The following is a 26,807-nucleotide window of genomic DNA, read 5'->3' on the forward strand; positions in this document are numbered from 1 at the left end:
TGCCGCACTTTCAGTTGGCCCCTGGAGCTGTCTGTCAACTGACGCCACACTTCCGTTAACCGGAAAGAGGCAGCGGGCGCCATTTTGTGTTTTTTTTTAATTTGGTGAGCAGTAAGTGTGTTTGCGCGTGTTTGGAAATAGTTTTTTTTTACATATTAAAAAAACATTTGAAATCCTGTGACTAGACCAGTCGGCTGGTAGGTTATGTGTGTTTAAAAAACTGTCAACGATTGTACAGGGACGATCATTCTTTCCACCGACCAGCGCGCATTGATGTGGAGACCTATTCTCCTGTGAGCGGGAGTGAGCAGCAGCGAGATGGCTAACAAAACGGCCATTGGAAATCACCAGCAACAGCAGCAAGCGGGGGGAAGTGTCAAGCCGGCCTCCTCCATCAAACAGGGCAACGTGCTGCCACTGTGGGGTAACGAAAAGACCATGAACCTCAACCCGCTCATCCTCACCAATATCCTCTCGTCGCCCTACTTCAAAGTGCAACTGTATGAACTGAAAACCTACCACGAGGTGGTGGATGAGATCTACTTCAAGGTAAGAGGCCGCTTCGGGTTTCTTTTAGGCCTCGGGCCCCTTAAGTAACAGCCGTTTGGTTTGTGCTGGCAGCATTAGGCTCCAGTGGCGGCGCCATGTTTGGTTTCTCCCATACGGTCGCGATAGGTAGGGACATTTGGGCAAGGGCAGAATATCCGGAAAAAAATACATCTTTTTTTTTATTTGTGGTTGCTTTTCACATTCGCGGCCGGAATGACAACACGTTCTATAATTTTAAAAGTATTGGTTTTGAACGCTTCTAATTATTCGGAAAGCCTCTTTAGAGTGACCGAGGTCAGCTGGGTGGTTCTGGGTTTCTCTTCCAGGCCTTTCCTGTTCCCAAGGCGGCTGAAATTCTGAAGAGCGTTTGGGAGTTGAAAATTTACCTGCCAGATCATGATATTTTTTTGAGAAATCTGGTGAAAATATACAAATTATTCAGAATCTGCAAAAAAATAATTCCTTTATATTTTGGGTACAATTATTATTTAGTCTGTCAATCTTAAGGGTATGAACATAATAAAAATAAATATACTATTATGGCCCTGGACGCTTCCTGTCAACTTTTCTCAGTATAAGTTCCTATGTATAATGAATCTGCTAGAGCGAGTTAGGAGCACGCGCTTTAATTAAATTCTCTTTCCTTTCTTCTTAACTGATGGATATACTACAATGCCATTGCGGGTGGGAGGTGTAATTTTAATTAGTTTACATGCCAATGTATAGAATCATAGTAAACTTTTTTTTTCTCTTCAGATAATTATCCAACACCTTTTTCAAAGCCAAAATTAAATCTATCTCCACCACACACTCAGGCATGCACACCAGACCCAAACCATTTGCTATGTAAAAAAAATGGTTTTCCTCATGTCGCCTTTGGTTATTTTGCCATTCATCTTAAATCCGTGTCTGCTGGTTCTCGACCCTTCCGCTAATGGCAACTGTTTCTCCTGTTTACTTTGCCCAGACCCTCTGATGATTTTGAACACCTCTTTCATATCTACACTTAACCTTCCCTTCTGTATGGAGAACAACCACAGCTTCTCTAACCTATCCTAAGAACTGGTCCCTCATCCCTAGAACCATTCTTGTAAATCTTTGCTGCATCCTCTCTAATGTCTTCACATCCATCTTTAGTGTTGAGAATTGGACACATTACTCTAGTTGAGGCCGAACCAGTGTTTTGTTTTTATAAAGGTGCACCATAATCTCTTTTGTGCTTTATGCCTCTACTTATGAAGCCCAGGGTCCCATATGCCTTTTTAACTACTTTCACAACCTGCCCTGTCACCTTTAAAGGTGTGTGCCCATGTACCTCCAGGCTCTTTGGCTCCTGCAACCACTTTAAAGTTAAGCCCTTTATTTTATATTGCCTCTCCTTGTTCTTCCTCCCAAGGTGAATCACTTCACACTTCTCTGAATTAAATTTCATCAGCTAAGTGCCCACTTATTCCACCAGTTGATATCCTGTTGAAGTTATGTGTAATTTGCCCTTAACAAATTCATACTGGCTTTCCTGAGTCCAAATTTGCCCAAGTGACTGTTAATTTTATCTTAGACTATTGCTGACTAGATTTATCCTTGCACTCTTTTTTTGAACAAGGATATGTGACATTTTCAATTCTCCAGTCCTCCGACACCACCCTGTATCTATGAAGGATTGGAAGATAATGGCTAATGTCTTCCCTATTTCCACCCTTACTTCCTTCAGTATCCTCGGATATGTCTGACCTGGTTTTGGTGACATTATTTACAGTGGTAATACCAACCTGGAATACCTGGCTGGCAAGGGGCTTTCTGGGGCTACGATTTTATTCTGGCCTCCCATATAGTGGAAAAATATTTAACGCTGTCCTGCACCAACCATGTGCTGATATCAGGAATGTTACACTGCCAGAATGGCAGAGTTGTAAATGCTACTGCATGTGTTTATTCTGAATCTGTTTTGCAGAATATAAATGGGGAATTCTGTAAGCAGATGCCCAATTATATTGAGTTGCTGACACTGGAAGTGATACCATATTATAATATATTATAAGATAAGTATTTACGTGTAATACTGAAGGATTTAGTTGTTTGTTGATCTGTTGTATCTAGGGACATCTTTTCTTCCTCTGCAGGTTCATAATGAATAAGAATGCTCCATTAAATGCAGGTGGGCCACGTGATTTAGTTACAATTCAGGTGGTAGATTCACGTTTGAGGATATTTTGCACTGTATTGAGCTATTTATTAAAGACTGATGCCTGTGCTATTGCAACTAAAATTAATTTATGTCTCCAATAATGCTTTAGTCTTATCAGAAGACTGCTCATTTACCCATAAATTTCCATTTTTAAAATATATTTAATTGGTCTGAGTCAATGTTTTTTCTAATACAATATTTCCAAATATTTTCAGTAATCTGAATTTTTGTGCATTAAAAGTGATAATTGAGCTTTTTTTGTCTAACATGCAGTGTGGATTTAACATAGCACAGGCAGCATGGAGCCTAAATCTCCCTTCCACTAAACATTCCAGATTTCTGAAATTCAATTTGTGATTCATGGAAATCTGAATTTCACATGCATCTGGAGCATTTTCAAAAATGTGCTTAAACCGGTTGAAATTCTTGTTTTGCTCAATGATTGTATGATTTGTACTACAGTGCTGTTGAGGTAAGGGACTACTTTGTGTCCACTTCTACTGGAGGGAAGCTTGGGATACCAGAGCATGCCTTCAATATGGATTCCTTGTGGCTCTTCAATTGCGAACTCAAGATGTTCGTGAGAGAGTGGCAGTTCCAGTTATGTAGGGTAAATTACTGGGTAACTGGAAACAGTAGGATTTGATTTCAGGACTTGGTTAAAAGTGTAGGTGGGTGCATCAGACTTAATTGACTTTTTTCCACACTTGCTTTTCATATGGAATCATGTCTCTTTGAAAGAGCTGCCCAACTAGTTCTACTCCTCTGCCCTTCCCCTAGAGCCCTGTATATTTCTTCTCTTTCAAGCATTTATCCAACTCCCTTTTGAAAGTTACTATTGCATCCGGTTCCACCACATAGCTGGATGCGGAAGATCATATAACACTATTTGTAGAAGAGCAGAAAGTTTTCCTGACATCCTGGACAACATTTAAACACCAAAACATTTATCTCATTACTGGTTGTGGTGCCTTGCTGTCCATAAATTGGCTGCCAGATTTCTTGTAACGGTGACTGTACTTCAGGAGTACTTCACAAAGTGCTTCACACACACAGTGAAGTCCTTAGGTCATCAAAGGGATTATTTAAATACCTGCTTATTTGTTTGCTCTTTATAATTGAGATGAAATGGGGAGATGGTGGCATCATGATAATGTCACTGAGCTAGTAATCCAGAGGCCCAGGTGAATGTTCTGAGGACATGGGTTCAAATCCCACCATGGCAGCTGGTGGAATTTAAATTTTTGTTTATTTGTTCATGGGATGTGGGCGTCACTGGCTAGGTCAGCATTTATGACAATCGACAATGGTTTCATGGTCATCATCAAACTTTTAATTCCAGATTTTTTTTATTGAATTCAAATTTCACCATCTGTCACGGTGGGATTTGAACCTGGGTCCCCAGAGGATTACCCTGGGTCTCTGGAATACCAGTACAGTGACAATACCACAGTGCCACCACTGTAATAAAAAGCTGGTCTGAGTAATAATGACCATGAAACTGTCATCAATTGTAAAATCTCATCTGATTCACTAATGTCCTTTAGGGAAGAAAACCTATCACCCTTGCCTTGCCTGGTCTACATGTGACTCCAGAACCACAGCAATGTTGACTCTTAATTGCCCTCGGAAATGGCCTAGCAAGCTATTCAGTTCAAGAGCAATTGAGGATGGGCAGCAAATGCTGGCTTGGTGACACCCACATCCCATGGAAGAAAGACAGACTACTGTAAATGGTATTGGTGGATATGATAACGTGGTAAGCTTATCGGCTACCTGTTAAGAGCAGCCTGCATTCTGGTTTAAAATTCTAATAGCACTTAACGTAAGAAATAAGAACAATAGTAGAGCATTCAACCCCTCAAGCCTGCTTGAACATTCAAGATGTTTGTGGCTGATCTTCTACATCAACTCCACTTTCCTGTCTACTCCTCATATCCTTGAGTCCCTGAGTGTCAGTCTTGAATATACTCAACGATGAAGCATCCACAGCCCTCTAGGGTGGACAATTCCAAAGACTCATAACTCTCTGGGTGAAAATATTTCACCTCATCTTAATTCTATATGATTGAGCCCTTAACCTGAGCCTTGTGCTCTTGTGCCCTAGATTCATCAGTCAGGGGAAACAGCATCTCAGTGACTACCCTGTCAAGCCCTTTCAGAATGTTTCAATGAGATCACCTCTCATTCTTCTAAACTTCAGAGTATAGGTCCAACTTACTCAACCTCTCATCATAGAACAACCCTCTCATCCCAGGAGCCAATCTAGTGAATCTTTCTTGTACTGCCTACAACCCAAATATGTCCTTAGAATACGAAGACTAAAAACTAAATACTGCACACAATATTCAAGTTGTGGTCACACCAAAGTCCTATACAATTGTAGCAAGACGTCCTTATTCTTGTACTCCAATGTCCTTGTAACCAAGGCCAACATGCTATTTGCAGCCTTAATTGCTTACTGTACTTGCACGTTAACTTTGTTCCTTGTACAAGCACACTCAAGTCTTGAACATCAACATTTAAAAGTTTTACGTCTTCTAAAAAGCACTCTTTCTATTCTTATCACCAAGTGAATAACTCATTCTTCCCCATATTATACTCCATCTGCCACTCTCTTACATACTCGCTTAACCTGTCTGTATCTCTTTGTGGCCCCTATGCCCTCCTCATGGCTTACATTCCCACCTAATTTAGTATCATCAGCAAACTTAAATTCATTGCTCTCTGTCTCTTCATCCAAATCATTAATATAAATTGTAAATAGGCAAGGCTCCAGCACCAATCCTTGCAGCACTCTAGTAGTAAGTTACTTGTTTATCCCTGCTCTTTGTTCCCTATCCATTAACAAATCCTCTATCATGTTAACCTTTTGTGCAACACCCTATCGGTTAACTTTTGGAAATCAAAGCATACCACACCTACTAGTTTCCCCTTATCTATCCTGTTAGTTATGTCCTCAAAAAATTAATACATTTCTCAAAGACTATTACTCTTTCATAAAACCATGTTGACTTTGTTTGATCATACTTTGATTTTCTAAGTGCATTCTTAAGACTTCCTTAATAAGATGACTAATGTCAAGTTAACTGATCTGTAGTTCCCTGTTTTCTCTCTCCCTCCTTTCTTGAATAGTGGAGTTACATTTGCTAACTTCCAATCTGCTGAGGCCATTATAGAATTTAGAAAAATCATAACCAATGCATCCACTATCTCTGTAGCTACCTCTTAAAGCCCAATGATATAGGCCGTTTGGTCCAGAGGATTTGTCAGGTTTTTAGTCTCTTAAGTTTTTCCAATGCTTTTTCTCTACTGATATTAGTTATGTTAAGCTCCTCACTATTATTAACCCCTTGGTTACCCTCCATTTCTGGTATGTAATTTGTGTCATGCACTGTGAAGACAGACAAAATATTTATTCAATGTCTGTGCCATTTCTCATTCCCCATGTTAATTTCTCCTGTCTCTGCCTCTAAGGGACTAACGTTTACTTTAGTTATACTATCTTTTTATATATATTTGTGAAAACACTTGGTCTGTTTTTTTCTTCCTGGCTGGTTTACTCTTTTTTGCCTTTTCATCAACTTTTCCATCACCCTTTGGTTGCTAAAACACTACCAGTACTCAGGCTTACTACTATTCTTTGCAACATTATACACCGCTTCAGACAAATCATGAGTGAGCAAAACTAGGGCAAATGGAGTTCAGTGTGGCAAAATGTGAGGTCATCCACTTTGGACCCAAGAAAAATGAGTATTTTCTAAATGGTAAGGAACAAAATCAGGCACTACTTTTTAACAGTGGTAGGAATTTGGAATTCTCTGCCCGAAAAGGCTGTGGATGCAGGAACAATTGGAATTTTCAAGACTTTAATAGATTTTTGTTGGTTAGGAGTGCCAGGTGTTATGGAGCATACGTGGGCAGATTATTTGAGGTGCAGGTCAGTCATCATCATCTAGTTGATTGGCAGAGCAGTCTCAAGGGGCTGATTAGATTACTTCTGTTGCTATGTATTTATGCCACACCAAAGAGAAACTATGGTGCAAATGGTCTCCAATGCTGTGTCCGTTCTGATTCTGTTGAAAAGTTGCAGATCTCTCAAAGTTAATTACAAACTTGCAGTATAATTGAGTTGTTCAGATGATATGAATTGTCAACTTTACTGCTTGTTGACTTACATCTTGAATCCCTCCTTTAGGTTACTCTTGGATATTTGTTCTTGAATATGCTTAAAATATCACTACCCCTTTTTATTTGTAGATTGAGCACTGCAGAAATAAGATTCATCTTATACATGATTTTCCTTTCTTATCCTGACCAAGCAGGTGGCATTTCAGAAACAGTTCTAGAACACATACATTTCTCTTTAAATGTAACTTATTTGCTGTTTATATATTTATTGGTTATTTTTACTATTTGTAATTAATAGTGTAATGCAACTTAAATTATTTGTAGTAATGTTAATGTAAATAATTTCAGTGGCCATCTAACCTTGATTTTGATCATCATAGCATTTGAAACACAGCCTTATTAATGCAATTGCATGTCTTCCTGGATAGAAGCAAATTTGTCTATTGTTGGATGCAAAATATCAAATAACTTGAACTTCAGATTGATCTTAATGGATTTCAATTGGAAATAAAATTGAGGAAAGAAAGTGTTCCAAGCCTCTTATAGTCAGCCTTGCCATGGAAGCAGCTCCATTGAAAGCAATGGAGGCCATGACAATGGATAGTATAACAACTAATCAGAACTACCAGTTTCAGGCAAAACATGCTGCTGGCTTTGTATTCTCATACTTCTTGGGTCAGCTGATCAGAAACCAGTATTTGAAATCTCCACTGATTTTTAAGAAACTGTCCTGGTTCACAAGAATCCACTAGTTATACTGGAATAACTGGTTAAACTGGGAAAAATTACTCAGCTTGGTTTTCATGCCAGTAGAGCAAGAACAAATGTTATAGCTGTTCTGTTTGTGTCTCTGATTCAACATTCTACCCTGCCTACTGGCCGTTTACGCAATGGTGACTTGCATTTATTTTGCCTTAAGTTATAAAAATAATTGCAGACCTATTAGATGGAGGCTTAATCAAAAGTGGACACCAAGTCAAAGAAAGAGATATTGCTTTCTGCTGCTGGGAGTTCGTTTTTTAAGCATTTTAAAATGTAGCTGTTAAAAACGTAGTGAAGGAATGCTAAGTTGACATCTTAACACTAATGAGGAAGAAACCATTACCTGTTTAAATTTTGCAGCTATAAAAAGACTTTACTGAGCAAGTGATAACCCCATGGTATCCGAACAGTATCGAGTTTTATCAGTATATGCTTTAAATTATAAGCCACATTTTATCTTAGTTGCTCCATAGACTAAATTGTGTAAACTTTAGAAAAAACAGCATTCCAGCAGTTTGCTGGGGGTGGGGTGAGTTTTTCTGGGGGTTTTTGGGTTAACTTCAAATACTCCTAGTTCTTTGACTAATTAATTTGAGTAAACATGGAAGGGTCATGCAAAGAGGAATCAAAACATAATATGCAGTGATTACATTTATGACTTTGAATATTTGGACAAGTTTTTGTGCATGTCTCCAATGTACTCCTAAACTGAATTTTTAAATGAATTTGACATGTTGAATTTAACGTGGCAAGTTTTACAGCACTTAGTGTAATTTGTCTTGAGTTATATTCTGCTGTGTCTCATTCTGCTGCTAGCTAATAAAGACGAAATAGAGTTGCTTGCAGATGCCTAATGAGCATCCAAGCAAACGTAAAAAGTTAATTGAGTTGGTTGCAAAGTTGGGTTATCTTAATCTATACTGAAGTTACTAAATCTTTTTCTAATGGTATCTTTTTTAAATTGTAGGTTACTCATATTGAACCATGGGAAAAGGGGAGCAGGAAGACTGCAGGCCAGACAGGCATGTGCGGAGGGGTAAGTAGAAGTACGTGCTTTATTTTTTTTTAAATCTCTCATAAAACTATAAATGTTTATCTGTTTGGAAATACTCAGCACATCAGACAACATCTGTGGGGAGAGAAACAGTGTTAGCATTTCAGGTTGATGACCTTCCATTAGAACTGGAAAATGTTAGAGATGTAACATGTAATAAGCAAGTACAGAGGCAGGGCATTTCACAGTTTTAAAAAAACATCATTGATCTAAAGTGTTACCTCTGTTTCTCTCCCTACACAGATGCTGCCTGAATTGCTGAGTATTTCTAGCATTCTCTGCTTTTACTTCTGATTTCCAATATCCCTGCAGAATTTTTCCTTTGTCTATATGCTTATCTGTCCACTGACTTAATTGTATATTGATTTGTGCCAACTCACCTTTTATTGTACAATGTTAGTGATGCTTTCTAGGTGATTGCACTTCAGGCCTAATCTAGTTGCTGCCAGCTCTCAGTTTTTAAAATACGTCTAATGTCTTTTATGCTTCCTAGTGATCTTTTACAAAGTTTCACCATTTTGAGCTGGTTCATATTAAGCATAACCTGTCAACCTGAATGAGATGAAAATTCTTGAAATTTATGCATGCCGCAAGGATGCTGCAGTTTGATTTTTGACTTCTAGAACAGAGATCTTGTGACTGAATGTCAGAATGTCTTTTCTATCACCCAGTATGTCTCTCCCTATGCATGGTCACATTATGTCACTTGCTTCGAGCTTTGGTTTTAAGTTTCTCCCCTCCATCCCTTGTTACACTACCTCTACTGCCCTTCCTTGCCAGACCGTGTTCGTTGCCCAGGGGAAAGCTGTTGAAGTGAAGGTTTTTTTGATTCACGTACAGCAATGTAAATAACTTGCTAGTGAGTCAAAAAATACAGAAATCTGATGAACCTTACTGAATTACTGGGGTGATAGGTTGTCAAGCTCAGCTTGTATTGTCACAGATTTCAGTAACAATTTTGTGTAACACACTTCTGACTATTGTGCCACTTATCTGCAGCAGATTTATTTTAACACCCTTGATTTGATCATTCCTCCTGCGTGTTTGACTCCTGCCCTTGATTTTCACTTTCAAGATTTACAGCCAACCATGGAGAAGTTAAAACAAAATAATAGGACAATTCCAACCCACATATGAATGTAGGAAAGTTTAACTTTTAAATGATATTGAAATTTGTACCTCTTCCTTTTACATACAAACATATGAATTAGGAGGAGGGGTAGGCCATTTGGCCCCTTGAGCCTGCTCCGCCATTCAATAAGATCATGGCTGATCTGATTGTGGCCCTGACTTCACATTCTGTCTACCCCCGAAAACCTTTGGCTTGTTAGTCAAGAATCTACTTACCTCTGTCTTAAAAATATTCATTGCTCCTGCCTCCGCTGCTGTCCGGGGAAGAGTGTTCCAAAGATTCATGACCACCTTAGAGAAAAAAAAATTCTCATCTCCATCTTAAATGGGGGACCCCTTATTTTTAAATTGTGTCCCCTAGTTCTAGTAATCTGCAACCTACTCTTTTTCTTCTGGAAAACAATTTTAAAAATAGTGTTTGTTAGCTCCTCCTGATCACAAACAGAAGTTTTAAAATATCTGTACCTTCTTAATTGACTTGTCAGTCAGTCACCTAGGGTTCTCCTTTTGTGACTGACCATTAGTTGAACCCACTTCATTTTAGGAATGCAGGGCAATTATACGGCCTACCCTTAAAGGGACATATACATAAAGTGCTATTTTACATAGCATGTCCCTACCCTTCTAAGATGGCACAGCTTTAATTAACATCAGTGCTACTAGAAATTTGCTTGTGGTGTGTACATATGTAAAAGAGTAGTTGAACGCATAATTATGTTTGACAATGTCCAATAAATTTACCATAAGGAAAAGCTTACCACGAAAGCTCACAGTTTATTCCTACTGCAACATCAACAACAATTTGTAATTAAATGGCACCTTTAATGTAAAAAGTTTCAATGCGCTTCACATTTGAGCAAAATGTACCTTTGAACCACTTAAGGAAATATTAGTGCAAAAGACCAAAAGCTTGGTCGGAGGTAGGTTTTAGTAAGCATATTTAAGTAGGAAAGAGGGGTGGAGAGGTTTAGGGAGGGGATTCCAGAGCTTAAAACCTTGGTAGCCAGAGGCATCCAATGATGGAGCAGTTTAAAATCCGGGATGTGCGAGAGGCTAGATTTGGAGGATCACCGATTTCTTGGAGGTTGTAGAGATTAAAGAAAAAGGGAGGAAGTGAGGCCATGAAAGGTTTTGTAAACAAGGATGAGAGTTTTAAAATCAAAACTTTGCTTAGCCAGGAATCACTGTAGGTTACTAATACAAAAGCAAAATATTGTAGCTGCTGGAAATCTGAAGTAAAAACAAAAAATGCTGGGAATACTCAGCAGGTCAGGCAGCATCTGTGGAGAGAAACAGAATTAACGTTTCAGATTGAGGTGACCCGATGAAATGTTAACTGTTTCTCTCCACAGCCACTGTCGGTTATTAAGCACAGGGGTGATGGTTGATTGCGATTTGGTGTGAGTTAGGACACGGGCACCAGAGTTTTGGATAACAAGTTTAAACAAGGAAGGCTGGCCCGATTTATTGGGATAGTCAAGTCTAGTGGTAACAAAAGCATGGATGAGGGTTTCAACAGCAGATGAGCTGAGGCGGGGTGGCGTCAGGTAATGTTGGGAGGTGGAAATAGACTTTGATGGCACAAATGTATGACCGGAAGCTTGTCTTGGGCAGTTGCCAGGGAGAGGGATGGAGCTGGTGGCCAGGGAATGAAAAAATCTGGAGGGGAATGAAGGCAATGATTTTGCCTTCCCATTATTTAGTTGGAAGAAATTTCTGCTTATCCAGTAATGCATGTCAGTCAAGCAGGCTGCTAATTTAGAAGGCATTGGGAGGGGGTGGCCTGGTCAGCTGTGTCAAAGGCTGCAGGCAGGTAGAGAAGGACAAGGAGGGATAGTTTACCATTGTCAGAGTCATGTAAGTTGCCATTTATAACTTTGATAAGAGCTGCTTTGGTACTGTGGCGGGGAGGAATCCTAATTAGAGGGATTCAGATGTGGAGTTCCAGTAAAGATTACCATAGATTTGGGAGGCAACAGTGCATTTAAGGACTGCAGTTAAATTTGTTAAAACATAATTTGGAGTTATACTAGTTTATTTCATGTTTTATATTGTTATCAGTCCCATACATTTACACTTGCTGCATTATCACTATTGGTACATTAGCACTGTTACCACGTTAGCGCAATTACTACATTCGCACTACACCATCTCTCCCTTCAAGTCCTTGAATTTAAAAGTTCAGGCAGTCTGCAGCCCTTATAACCCTTCCATATCTCATTCGCAGTTCTCTCGGAGGAGTGGTAGGCTCTGTCGTTGCTGGTTTTTCCTGTTGGCTTGGAGGCTGAGCTGGCATCTGATATGCTTTCATTCTTTCCTTCCATTCCTTCTTGCTGAACTGCGCTTGGTCGGCTTGGCTATTGCGTTGATCAGTGGTTGCTGTGACTCTAGCTCATTTCTTGCGGGGTGGACGGACATTGTGCTCGTCTCCTTGTCGCTTCTTTCTCTCCCTTCAGCGTGTGGGATGTCTCGATGAGTATGGATGTTCATATTTCAACAATGGAACCTTCATTCCCACCTGTTTCACAATTTTAGCCAAATTTTTGATTACTTCTTTTCCAGTTGTTTTTCGAGTTTACGAATCTTTTCATTCGGCTCAGGAGCTGCTATGGTAAGTTGAGTTATCTCGTCTGAGTTATCTGCGGAATTCTTGTATCAGTTTGACAACTTCAGCTGGGCCTTCAGTTCACAATGTTTCTTTCTTGGTCACTGATTGCTGTTTGTACTCTTTCAGTTCATTCGCTAGATCCTCAATGTGTTTCTCCCAATTCTCCTTACCTGCTTTCAAAGTTTGGATTTGCTCTGCTATATTACGCATCTCGTCAATCATGTTGTTCGGGTTGGATTGGAGTTCAACAGTTTAATCAGTTTTGGTTATTAATTCTGCATTCAAGCAACTGTTCTGATTCTTCAGCAAATCCTTCTTCTGTTCCAGGCATTTTTCGCGAGGTTTGCTAGAGTTATCTGATGCTTGAAGTTCCTCAAGTTTTAATTGAAGATCTACCTTTGTTGAATTTGTCTGTACAAGTTCATCATTTCAGCATTTCAAGTCCTCTTTCAAGTGTTCTACTTTTGTGAGTGACACTCCAGTATTCTGATTAATTCTCATTTTTCCTTAAACTCATCTTCCATGTGTGAAAGTTGATTCTCTACACTGAACAATTTTTCCTTGGCAGAGTATAATTCCACAGAGTATATAATTCCTCTGTGCTATCCTTAAGCTCGCATTCTATAATTGCACTCTTTGCCAGTTATTTTTGAAACACCTTACGCTCTTTTGTGACAACTTCTACCTTCACTTGCCATTCTATGTTCTTGACTTTCATTTCTTCGTATATCTCTTAGGAAATGTAATGTTGTTCCAAGGTTCCTTCCAAATGTGCAACCATTTTCTTCAGTGCTGCGGTCTTATTCTTGCGCCTCTTGGCCTCCTCCCAGAATATAGAACATTCCTGAGTCTTTTCTGCCATCTGTTTCTTCAGTTCTCTGAGTGGCATTAAATTCCTTTTGTTTCACTTTGTAACTTTCCAGAGGAACAAATTCTGACCTGAGAAATCCTCGTAACATGTGAAGGTCCTTGTCATTCACTGCTATCTGCTGGTACAGTTCTGGACACATGTCAGGATCTCCAAAATGGTACACCTTTGGGATTTCTGGAAGGTTCCCAGCCTCTCTGGCGCCCTTGTATGGTTTGATTGACTATCGAATTTACCCCTTTTGTTGCTTTGCTGGGGGGGTTTTTAATCCCTGATTTTCAGCTCTGCACGCTCCTCCATTTGAAGATTAAATTATTTGTCAAAGGCATTTAATATTTCATGGTAGCTGGTTGAGGACTTATCCAAGCACTGCATTAGGATTACTTCATCAGTAAGTTCACCAAGCGAGCGTGAAAAGGGCATTAATCTGGACTTCTTTAGATTTTGTGCTTAGACCTGATGCAGTCTAATAACTTAAAAATTCCCGTCTTCAGGACACCAATTTTTCATTGAGTTTGGCCCTGAGATGAGTCCAAACGGATCTGGTAGGTTAGAATGTAGATCCATGGTCATTTAATATTTTCTGCAGTCACAACTTTAAATGTAGATGTCCTTTTAGGAATAGCTGTGCAGTAACCATTTTTTTCTTCTCTCTGCTTCCTATGATTGTCGGGTTTCAGTGGACTCCCATTGCACTTCCTTTTTTTTTCAAACTTTTTAACTCTGCAGGAAATCTGCAAAGCAAGAAGTTTGGGCCACTTAGGGGGTTTTTTAATTGGAGAATTATGTTGGCAAGCGCTTTCTTGCTCTGCCTTCAGTTTGTAAATCTTTCTCTGGAGCTTTTACTGGATTTCAAGATGGCGTCACCCTTCACTCAGAGACAAAGGGATTTCCCTCACTTGTTAGTTTGGCAGGCTCCACAAAATGGCAATGATGCGCTTCTTGGAATTTCTTGTTTAAAAATGGCTACCTGGATTGGCTCCCTGCTGAATTTTGTTCAGTTTTACTTTCTCAAGCAATGAGATGGTCGAATTGTAGCTTTTGCTTGCTTTTATCCAAGCTGGACACTCATGGTGTTCCTGAAGTATTTAATTATTTTTCCCCTGACGTGCTCGGAGGCCATGTGTTCTTGGGGATCGGGTTTCTTTCAAACGGCCTGACACTGAATTATTTAAAGGGTTTTCAGGACTTGTTGCAGCCTGGAATTTTAAAAATATTTAGCTCACCCTTGCAGGTTCTGTTGGCTCTGCACTCTGAAGCTGGACATCCAAAGGAGATTCATTGGAGCCTTCTGCAGCAAAAATTCTGCCTTCAGCTTCCAGGCCTTTCCCTGGAGCATTTTCAGGTGATTTGTTTCTTCTGTGTCCTCTGATTCTTTTGGGAGCTTCTTTCAGGTCAGAAAGCTTTGTTGGCTTTGCTTAGGCTTCCAGCATTTCAGCTCGTCTCAGCATTTTAGTGAGGTCTGAGTTTTGATCCCATTGTTTCCACCATGTCTAGAGGATATTGGTTACAGAATGCTATGTCTTAAAGAAGCCTCTAGTCTTCAACAGGATGACTAAGCCTTTATTGACTACTAGAACTATTTACACATGTACAGTAAAGGGTACAAACTAGGAGCTGTCTCCATACTGGGTCTATAAATGTCTCTGCTTAACACCATGCTGACCCCTGAGTCAGGGTCATGTGACTTCTTACATCACTGTGTGGCAGTACTGTACTCAGTTTAACATTAACCCTGTATATGCCAGACCCTTATATTACAGCTTTAATGTTCTATTCCAAAGACAGCATCTCCAACAGTGCAGTACTACCTGTAGTGTCATCCTAGGTTAAGTGCTGAAAGTCTCTGACTACAAACATCTGATTTGGAGGTTGAGCCTGCTACCACTGAGCCAAAGCTGAATGCTTAGAATTGAAGAATTCCAAACTTGTAGCAAGTTTCAGCAATCTAGGGTCAATGACAGTACATGTAAAGAAAAGCTTTCCCGAATTTAACCAAATTCTTTGTTTACATATTTTACAATTGCCTCTCCTAGTTCAATTTTATCCATCTCTAACCTATTCAGCTAGATAGGTTTTATTAATTTCATTATTATAAAAACTCAATTATATCTTCTCTACACTGATATTTGTGGCTCATGAACATCACCCTGTCTGGAGACACTATATCAACAGCCATATTTGGTACCTTAACTACATATCATATTCCAAACATGGCTGCACTTGGGGTCACTGCTAAGGACCCAGTCCAGTAAATTATTTCCTGAGTATTGCTGAGTTTAAAAAACTTACATCTATATAGTGCTTATGACCGCAGGACACCCCAAATCTCTTTACAGCTAACAAAGTAATTTTGAAGTGAAGCCACTGTTGTGCAGCAATGAATTAGTGAGGAGCCAATCATTGATTGTATCAACAAACATTTCTGTCTTGCTTCTCTCTATCCTTGGTTGCCTTCCTTCCTTAATCTGCTTAAAGGTTGGGTACTTGAAATCCCTTAGAGTCATAGAATAGCACAGCACAGAATGAGGCCATTTGGCCCCTTGACCCTGCACTGGCTTTTTCAAAACACAATCCAGTTAGTACCACTGCCCCACTCTTAACCCATGTCCTTGCAATACTTTCTCCTTCAAGTATTTATGCAATTCCATTTTGAAGGCTACTATTGAATCTTTATCAAACTATCCTAACAGATGATGCATTCCAAATCCTGATCACTCGTTGCTTGTTCTTTTGCCATTCATAAATCTGCACCCTCTGGTTATTGACCTTTCAGCTACTGGAAACTGTTCCTCTACTTTTATCTAAACCCTTCATGATTTTAAAGAGCTCTATCAAATCTTCCCTCGGCCTTCACTATTCTAAGGAGAACAACCCCAGCTTCTCCCGTCCACATAATGCTAATCCCTCATCACAGTAACAATTCTAGTAAACCCCTTTTATACATTCTCCAAATTCTTCATGTGTATCCCAAACTGAGCTGTCCAGAGCTGGGCACAATACTCCACCAGGGCCAAACTAGTGTTTATGTATATTTAGCATAACCATCTAGCTCTTGTACTTTATGTCTCTATTTATAAAAGCCCAGGATACCATATGCTTTATTAATTGCATTGTTAACCTGTCCTACTACCTTCAAAGAATTGTGCACAAATACACTGGCGTCTCTCTCTTCTTGCATCTCTTTAGTACTTCTAATTTATTCCCAAGTTCATCTTGCTGAACCTGTTGTCCTTAAAGCCATTAAGGATCAACATGAGACCAAATGTGCCCAAGTTATTACTGCTCCTTTTCAAATTTTTTGCAGCTATTTAACTGAATTTCAGCTAATTTATTTATATCCGCAGTATTATTGATGATGAGAAAGCTGCCATGTTCCTTTCTTGCATGCAATTTTAGTTTGACTCTGCCACTCGCTATATATTGGTGCACTTGTTCTGCTGGCATTGGGTTTATGCCTGTTCGCCCTGATAAAATATTACACGTCTGCTGTTTCACCCCTCCCAAGCCCGCCCTGCACTATATGGATTCCTTTGTATAAACTATCCTTTTTCCTTTAATTTGATCTAAATTAGATCTTGGCATTGCCATTGTACTCTGGCCTCTTGTTTAATAAGATTGGACAGTTCTTTCAATTAGTTTAGATGTTTCCTAATTGTCTTTCTCAGTCCAATCTTATTTAAATGGTTCTTATACCCTCTGAAAAGCTTACCTTCTTCAAAGCAGTGTCCTCTAGTTGTCTACAGATGTGAAATTTTTCTTTTTTAAAACAAACTTCTTTAAAAAAAATAATGGATTCTCATGAATGTATGGTTTATGAAGCTATTGTGTATATGGACGTAAATTTTATTTGTTTTTCTTTGACTTGGACTGACTAACTGTAATATTACTCCTACCTACATGTAAAGTTCCTTTCATCTATTGTTCTTCAAGGTATTAAAACTGCTATCTATGACATTTATCGTGCTCCCAGATTTCACATAATTGCCCTTTGGAACGACTTACCTCTGCACAATGTGTTGTCAGCATATTAGGTGATGGAGTTAGCAAGTAAGGAGGCACAATTACTTAAGCATCTGCTTTATTTTGTTGTCCTCTGCTTAAGTTACCAACAATTTTAGCAGTATCCTCCTCTCTCGTCCATAGCATAGGTATTTGTTATAAACTGGCAAGTTGCTGTTAATTTGCAGAGTTATTTACTTGACTAGTTCCTTCCAATTCCACTCAGTGTAGAGAATTCATTAGGGCAAATAAATGGCGAAACGAGTGAAGTGAAGCAAAGAATGCATGCACAAGAAAGGTAACCTAGGAAATCATTGATTTGCATCCAAAGCTCGCAATTGTCCTATTCAAGAAAATCAACTTCGATGTGTTTGGAACCTGTAAAAATATTTCATTGACTTCTTCCAACCACTTCCTTTCCCAAAATGACTGAAGCTTTGAACATTTTCTGATCCTTTTGGCATGGCTTTGGTTTTTCCCTTGTACTGCTGTGTGGAGGAATAGAAAAGTGGGAGAAAAACCAAGCCTCTCAAAATTGGCAGTGGGAATGCTCATACTAGCTCCCATAGTAGCAATTCCTTTAGCAGAGAATAGATACCCAGATTTGTCAGATCCTGTTCTTCGTAGCAAAAATAAAGTAAGTTGAAGAGCATCAAATAAATAAAGGATAACTTGCATGAAGGAATTACTTCCTAGAATAAAACAGAAAAAATGCTGAAAATACTAAGGGACGGCAGCATCTTTGGAGGGAGAAACAGTTAACATTAAGGCCTATGACCTTTCGTCAGATCATTTGCACAATAGGAGAATTTTATTTCATACATTCACGGGGTGTGGGCGTTGCTGGCAAGAGCAGCATTTATTACCCATCACTAATCACCATTGAGAATGTAGTGGTGAACTGCCTTTGTGAATCACTGTCTGTATAGTGCAGGGACTCCTGTAGAACAGCGGGGGGGAAGGGGTGTTCCAGGATTTTGACCCAGCGACAATGAAGGAGCGGTGATATATTTTCAATCAGGATGATGGGTGACCTGGAGATGATCGTACTCCCATTCGCCTGCTGCCCTTGCCCTTCTAGGTGATAGGGTTTGGGAAGTGCTTTCAAAGAAGTCTTGTTAAGTTGCTGCAGCGCTTCTTGTAGATGGCACACAACTGCCATGGTGTGTCAGTGGTGGACTGAATTAGTATTTAAGGCGGTGGCTTGGGTGCAAATCAAGTGGACTGCTTTTTCCTGGATGCTGTTGAGCTTTTTGAATATTGCTGGATCTGTACTCATCAGGCAAGTGGCACATATTCTATTACGCTCCTGACTTGTGCTTGTAAGTGGTGAGGAGGCTTTGGGAAGTCTGAAGATAAGTCAATAAATGTAGAGTATCCAGCCTTTGTTCTGTTCTTGTAGCCACAGCATTTATGTGCTGGTCCAGTTAAATTTCTGGTGAGTGATAACCCGCACAATGTTGATGGTGGGGGAATTCAGCAGTAATGACATTGAATGTTAAATGAAAATGGTAAGACTATCTTATTGGAGGTGGTCATTGCTTGGTACTTGTGGAGCACAATTGTTAATTGCCACTTAGCCCACTCAAATACTGTCTTGGTATCAGGTCAATCTCTCTCTCCTTGCTTCTGATCCATGTATGTTTTCTCTAGAAAAAAATGACTAATACAATCCTGTGTAAGCACTTGTACAAAATTCTCTTCGAATTTTTATTTCAGGTACGGGGTGTTGGAACGGGAGGCATTGTTTCCACTGCCTTTTGCCTACTGTACAAGCTGTTTACCCTGAAGTTAACTCGTAAACAAGTGATGGGCCTAATAACACATACTGACTCTCCGTACATCCGAGGTTTAGGCTTCATGTATATACGGTATGTCAGCTTTTTTTATATGCAATCATTAAAATACAGATATTGTAAAGCCTGGTTACATTCACATTACTTTTGTCAACTATTAAGAAGTTAATTTTAAATAATTTACCATTAATTGGCGGCATCTGAGGCAGGTAATGGTGAAAGGGGTCACTGAACAGAATCAAACCATTAGAACCCAGCCTAGAAATGCTGATACTCTACCCAAGTTGCAAGCAACTCACTATGCATAGATACAATACATTAATTCACTTCAGAATTTTAAAGATGTTTGTATTAAGATGTCAGTCCGTATACTGCTAAATGTGATACAGTACTAGTTACTAATGTACTTTAAAAACACAGTTGGCTAAATGGCACTCTAGACAGGATTCCGTTTAAAATGCTTGTGATGTAGGAATCATTTTCTGTTGTGAAGGAGTTTCTTGTGACTTTACTGGTGAAGTAACGTTTCACCAGAAGCTGGGATCTAGATGTTGCAATCTGAAAGTACTGAGTTTGGTAGTAGGGGTCTCCTAGATTGGTTCTGAATGATTCTTAGCTGAACTGTCACTTAGGCTAGCCATTGCTGTTGATGTCGTGATTAACTCAGTTGACTTTTAGCTTTGAACACTTCAGGAGAGTCTTTGCACTTGATATGTAAGGTGATCAGAACCTTTGCATATGCTTTAATTCAGTGTGAAAACTAATATGTCAAAAGAAATGTGATTTTGAGAAGAGTGTTCTTAAAGGTGCACTTACATTGAAAAAATGTAGCTAACCATGTATGCCCCCTCCTGCCATTATCTGCATAAGGAAATAGGCACCCGCTGCCTTGCTCTGGTAAAAATGGATATTCTGAATTTGACAGTCTCATGCATGCACAATGAATTTGCTAGTTCAGTTGTGTTGCCTGGCACCTGATATAACATGGTTCCACCTGAGGCTACAAATTGAAGAGTTATGTCAGGAGGTCAGTGTAGCTCAGATCTGCAGAAATTGAAATTGCAATATAAAAGATTTAATATGCAAATAGTGATATTTATTTGTGCTGTATATTCATAACATCTTGAATATTTATTTTATTCTAAAGGTACACACAGCCCCCAGCTGATTTGTGGGATTGGTATGAACCTTTTTTAGACGATGAAGAGGTATGTTGGCAAAGATTGTGCTTTTCATTGTCTTTTGGGCATAGTGGAGTAAGAATTGGTGTTTAAATTAATTTTAGAAAGACAAATCTTACTTCTATGCATTGAATCTCACTAATTTTTAGGTGTAAATATTTGTATTTATCTGTGATGAACAACATTTTAAATCTGTTTTCTAGTTGCCATGATAATTATGCACAGCCTAATTGTATTTTGTTCATATTGTTCTGGATGCTGTGACTTCAAGAATTTTTTGATGAATTGACTAATCACATTTAGAATCAAGTACCATGTTATTAGTGGACCTCCCAAACCACTGATCTTCTATCCTGGAATCCTGCAAATTTGAATTCAAAGTAACTGACCAGTTTCTCTCCAATTGGTATATGGGTTTGTCTCTGTGCAAACAACTGCTGGGAGTGAAAAGAGCTAGAGGTGGCATTGTGCAAGTTACACCATGCCAGGGCAGGTTCAATGAACCTTAGCCTTTCCCCGCCCTTTATTTGCTAACTTCTGTTGATGTATGTTAGACACTGTTGTGCCCTTGTCCAGTTTAATTTTTTTACAGGAATAAGAGGGAGATCTTAGGTGCTGTTATATAGTTCTTTGTACTACAGATGTGTATGTTATACCGTAACCACCTGGGTACAGTTACCACTAAATACAGTCCCATCCAAGATGTGGTCCTTTTTGGGTACACAGATACTTAATAACATGCAAAAAAAGGGCAGGGCATTGAACCTGCCCTGGCATAGTGTAACTTGCACATTGCCACTTCTAGCTCTTTTCACTCCCAACAGTTGCTTGCATAGAGACAAACCCATGTACCAATTTGGGGAGAAACTGGGAAATTCCTCTTCAAAAATTAAGCTGGTTCCAAGCCATCACAGTGACTGGTAAAGCAGCTGCAATTTGTATGTAGAAATGTTTATCACTCTTAGATGCTCAACCAGCTCTCTTTAGCATGCCTACAGCAAATCTGCACTTAGACAAGAACAAGAAGCAGGAGTAGACCATATGGGCTGTCTGCGGATGCCAGCAACTTAACCACAGTTTGACAGTGAAAAGTACTGCTGCGCGACTAATCTTTTCTTAACGGTAGCATTCTTGTCATTGATTCATAAGGTTATGGGTTCATGCCCTACCCTAGAGATCTGAGCACGTAATCAAGGCTGACACTTCAATGTTATACTAAAAGAGTGCTGCCATTGGATGTCCTGCCTTTAGAATGAAGCATTAAATGGAAGCTCTGTTTTTCTAAGGTGACACCATAAGAAGAGCAGGGCGTTCTCTTCTATCCTGGCCAGTGTCACTAAAACACATTATCTGCTCATGTATCTCATTGCAATTGGTGGGGCTTCACTCTCTGCAATTTGGCTCCTGCACTTCCTTACTTTACAATAGTGATTGCATTTCAAAAAGTACTCTATTAGCTGTAAAGCACATTGGGATGTCCTGAGGTTGTGAAAAACATAACACAAGTAAAAGTATTTTGTTTAACTGAGTGAGGACTCCTCTTTAAGATCATTGTATGCTTTTGTAACTTAAATTTAATGCCCCCTAATCCACCCAGCCTCATCTACTTCAAATAGTTCATCCTTATTTGAATGACATTAGCAAAGCATAAATTTCAATGTAAAAGGCACCAGCTGCCTTGGTCTGCCATAAACCAACTGCCATTAAACTGGTTATCAGTCTAGGAATCTTCCTGAAGTTTTCCCAAGGTCTTAATGTCCCTATTGTGTGAGTGGACCAAAACTAGATACACTATCCTGGAACAAAAACAAAAATAGCTGGAAAAACTCAGCAGGTCTGACAGCATCTGTGGAGTTTTTTCAGCTATTTTTGTTTTTGTTTCAGATTTCTAGCATCCGCAGTATTTTGCTTTTACACTATCCTGGATGCTTTTACACTATCCTGGATGCAGTCTGGCCCAGACCTTCTACATGCTTGCTGCACTTGTCAGATGTCTTTTAACATTGACAGGAACAGGCACATTACCCATTGTATCAAGATCCTCCTGCTGTCTATTATTTTCACCTTAAGACCCATATATGCATTGTTGTATCACCCACAAACTTGTGCCATCGCAATCAAAATTGAAAAGAAGTGAATATTATTCTAAACGTGTAAAGAAACTTGGTTAGACCTAGGAGCACTACATGCAGTTCTGGTCGCCGTATTATAAAAGGATATATATGGAAAGGGTACAGAGAAGATTTACCAGAAAGAATGATACCAAAAATGTTCGGGTGTACGTATCAGGAAATACACTGGGTCTCTTCTCTCTTGAAGAAAGAAGACTGAGGCGTGACTAGTAGAAGTCTTTAAAAATTATGAAAGGTTTTGATAGAGTGCATATGAGGGACAATGGAATAGATAGTTACAGTGGTTGATTTGGATGAGAAAAGATGGGAGGAGGATCGAAGGAGTGTAAACACTGGCATCGACTGGGTGGGCCAAATAGTCTGTTTCTGTGCCATATACCCTATGTAATACTATGATGCATTCATTCAGTTTATTACTAAAGATGGTGAAGAGCAATGGGCGTAACTCAAATCTTTATAAACGCTGCCTTTGTCATCAACAACTACCAGATTATTAACTTCTTTCAATTTGTACTTAACTATTCAGTCATATTTATTTTACCTTATGATACTTAGAAAATTTTGATTGTAAAGCAGATTCAGAGTCTGGTTTGGAGACTGAATGCGTCATCATTTAATGTTTTACTGGATAGCTTTTTGCCAGAGTAAGTCTTAAGCTTGGTGAGTTCAAATTATTTGCACTGCACAAGGAAGTGCTATTTTATGTTGCACACCAAGATTTATACTGCCTCTACATTTTATGCAAATTCATTTGTTAACTTGATAGGCTACAAAAAATTGAGTGCAGATTACCATTATGCCAAGAAATAGTGGCAATCCTGTTTTCATGAGGTATGTTGGCATCTAATATTGAGCATAATTGCATTTTCTAAAGAAAAAGTTTACAATTTTGTTTCAACTCCTGGAAGAAGCATATTAATAATATAAAGTTTTGGACTGTGATTATCAGAGGTCAGTGGTGGCTATGTGAAACAATGAATAAATCTTGATTTATTCAACTCATTTCCCATCCCTAACAACTGCAAGCTATGTAACAGAAACAAAATAGTGCAAGACGCTATTATGAACAGAAACAATAAATGGAACATGGTATCTTGTTCTGGTGCAATCTCTGTCTTTCCATGAAATATCTGAAAGAAACTTGATCTTTGAATTTACATGCCTCAAGTTTCTATATTTAACATATAGCAAATAGATTACTTAAGATCTGAACTAAAACTTTTCCTACTTATGTTCAAAGTTATTCTTTGCTGCTACCTAAAGTTATTAATTTAAAATCTTGATTTGGTTGCTTTTGTAATAATTTTAGTTTCGGCTGCATGAGGAAACTTTTTAAAATAAATGCACATTAAACCCACGCTGATAATATATCCAGTTAATTTATACGGTTGTTAAATCATTTTTTTTGGGAAAAGGAAGAAAAATAATAGAGACTGTTGACCAGCTTCTAGTAGTGATGAAGTGCTGAGTACTGCCCATTTTTGGAATATAAATGGCATTTCCATGATCTAGATAAATGTAGTGATAAAGGATGTTGAGTTCAATTGACCCTTATAACTTTGATTGACTTCAGCTTTTATATTTAACTAATATTTCCATCCCTACCACAGACCCTTTTAAACTGTACCCATTCATGCCAGCAAAAATATTTGTAATGCATTAAAAAGAACATGATTTTTCATACTATATATTTTTTAAATTTATAGTTTGATTTTTTTTCTGCATTTCATCTATACACAGTGAGTTGGTAGTACTGGATGCGCTTTAAGTAGCACTCTGAAGTACACTGTTACCACATGAAGCTGCCTTTCTGGCTGTGATTATATTTGTCTCCATCAAAACTTTAGATTTGAGCCTGAGTTTAATAAAGCTCTGAGACTGCCAGCATTTAAGCTAATTGCCCTGTTTTCTTCTTTAGATCTTCATTGGGCAGCAGGTGAATTTGGAAATGTAGCTGAGCAACACTATTGATTAATGTGTGTGAGTGCAAGCGCTTATTTTATGTTTAGACTGTCTTTTTTGTTTTTCTAGCCTAATAAAATCTGATTTTCCTGTGTGCTTGCACTGTAGGTGGAAACTGACAATAGCTGACTAACATGTCCTGAGCTGTGAGAGGGCATGGCAAGGAGGCAATCATGCGGTAATGACCCTTTTCCAAAGACAACGGTCATTGTGGACTATACAGTTTCAAAATATATTATATTGAATGTTAATTGATAATACCTCACTGCTTCATGGCAGTTGGTTTGCTATTGCTTCAAAAAGTTGTTTTAATGTTAAGTACAGTGAGGATCACAACATACAAGAAGAAAATTGAACGGCTTGTCGACAGTTTTCAAATTTAGTTATAATCCTTGTAGCTACATAAATGTTAATCAATTTGCGTTGCTGGTGCACTAAGTAATTTGTTTAAAAAGCCTTTCTGGTTTTGAAGAGATTGGTTGTGGGAGGTTTTTCCAAGCAGGATGATTAAAATTCAGCTTTAGATCAAATATTGAGGGGGTTTTTCTATGTCAGTCCTAGGAGAAATGGTTTATTTTGCAGATACATGCAAAACAGTTTGCCTAAGTGGTTAGTGGTATTAAAGAGTTTCAATAGGAACAGTCTAATTTTTTAACCATTTTATTACAGGCATCAACATTAATTTTGGGATAGGCTTGAAAGGTTTGCAGGTAGAACTGCATGTGAAAATGAGTAGTTTACATCAAAGGTAGTACATTGTTTTTAAACAAAAAGCTGGGGTTTTGTGAATATTTCACATGCTGATACAAATGTGAAGGGTGAAAAATCTGTTTTACCAATAGTATGCTCTTATTGTGTTTTTCAGGAGCTAGATGTAAAGGCTGGAGGGGGATGTGTCATGACAATAGGAGAGATGATCCGTTCTTTCCTTACTAAACTGGAATGGTTCTCTACCTTATTTCCAAGAATCCCAGTTCCCGTTCAAAAGAATTTGGACCAGTATCTCAAAACTCGACCAAGGAAAATTGCCAAAAAGGATGGGAAGGATAGTATGGAAGAGCCAGAACGCCTTTCAGAGCGTAGACATTCGAGGTAATGCATTTGGATTATTTAAATGACACAACATATATTTAAAATGCTATTTTTAAAGCATTTAGAATTTTATGGCAATTTATTGACTTGTCTTTCAGGTCACCAAGAAGATCCCTTACTCCACGCAAATCTCCTAGGCGATCTAGAAGCAGAAGTCGTCATAGAGAAGGCCATGGATCTTTTGGTTTTGACAAGGAATTAGAAAGAGAAAGAGAACGACAGAAAAGGGAACGAGAGCAAATTAAAGACAGAGAGCGAAGTGAGAAGGATAGACATAAATCTAGAAGCACAGATAGAGGCCTGGACCGCAGGCGAAGCAGAAGCAGAGACCATCACAGAAGTCGAAGCAGAGATAAAAAGAGCGATAAAAAGGATAGAGATAAAGAGAGGGAGAAGGAAAATGAAAGAAGTAGAAGGCGAGAAAAAGATTATGAGAAAGACAAAGAAAGAGTGAGTGATCGAGATAGGGAAAGAAATATTGAGAAAGAACCAGAGAGACCTAGAGACCGGGATAAAAGAAGCCAATCAAAGGCAGAAGACAGAAAACGTAAGGAAGAAAGAAGAGAAAAAGATGAAAAGAGGCATAAAGATGATAAAAAGGATTCAAAAAAAGATAAAAGGCATAGTCGAAGCAGGAGCAGAGAGAAAAGACATAGAAGCAGTAGTCCTGGCAGGGGTCGTGTCAGCAAACGTAGTAGGAGCAAAAGTAAAGAGAAATCTAAACACCGAAATGAACATAAAGAAAAATCAAACAAAAGAAGTATTAGCAGAGAAAGGACTGATGAGAATGATGGTGAACGGATAAAGAAGCAGCGTAGCCATAGCAAAGAGAAAGCTCGCAAACGCAGTCGAAGCAAAGAGCGATCTCACAAACAAAGTCACAGTGATGGTAAGGACCATTCGAGCAAACCAAGCCACAGAAGTCTCAGTACAGAAAGAGATGACAAAAGCATTGCAGAAGGAGTGTTGCAAGGCAATACCACTGACGATGACTGAAATATTACGTAAATCTCTAATTGTACAGTGAATAAATTGTTTTGCTTTTGAACATTTTTCTTTTTTTAAAAATTGAATTATGCTATGGCTAGGATAAACACGTCTTCAAATTCCTGTAGCCTGCAGATGATATTTCCTGTTTGTAGGAAGTGCCTTTGGTAACCGGCTGTTCAACTTACCATTGTAATCCAAGACCAACTTTATGCTGTACAATGTAGTTGATACAGAATTTGTTTTTGTTTGAAATAATGTTTTTGCAAGTATACTATGTACATATGTTCTGAGAGTTTTAATCATTGGCACAACTGCCATGTTGGTTCATTTTGTATGATGGGCAATAAACTGCCAGTACTTAAAA

At 38.8% G+C, this 26,807-nt stretch overlaps 1 protein-coding gene across 1 annotated transcript; it reads left to right on the forward strand.

Annotated features, from left to right (window-relative positions):
- The first annotated feature begins 46 nt into the window (after positions 1-46).
- Positions 47-26,807, forward strand: prpf38b (pre-mRNA processing factor 38B). The gene is made up of 6 exons (XM_078561691.1): positions 47-549; positions 8,595-8,663; positions 19,010-19,161; positions 20,234-20,294; positions 25,227-25,453; positions 25,552-26,807. The coding sequence occupies exons 1-6, from the start codon at positions 319-321 to the stop codon at positions 26,447-26,449; spliced, it is 1,638 nt and encodes a 545-aa protein (XP_078417817.1). The 5' UTR covers positions 47-318; the 3' UTR covers positions 26,450-26,807.

The sequence above is a fragment of the Cetorhinus maximus genome, chromosome 17 (genome assembly GCF_964194155.1).
Source record: "Cetorhinus maximus chromosome 17, sCetMax3.hap1.1, whole genome shotgun sequence".
In the NCBI taxonomy this organism is placed as follows: domain Eukaryota; kingdom Metazoa; phylum Chordata; class Chondrichthyes; order Lamniformes; family Cetorhinidae; genus Cetorhinus; species Cetorhinus maximus.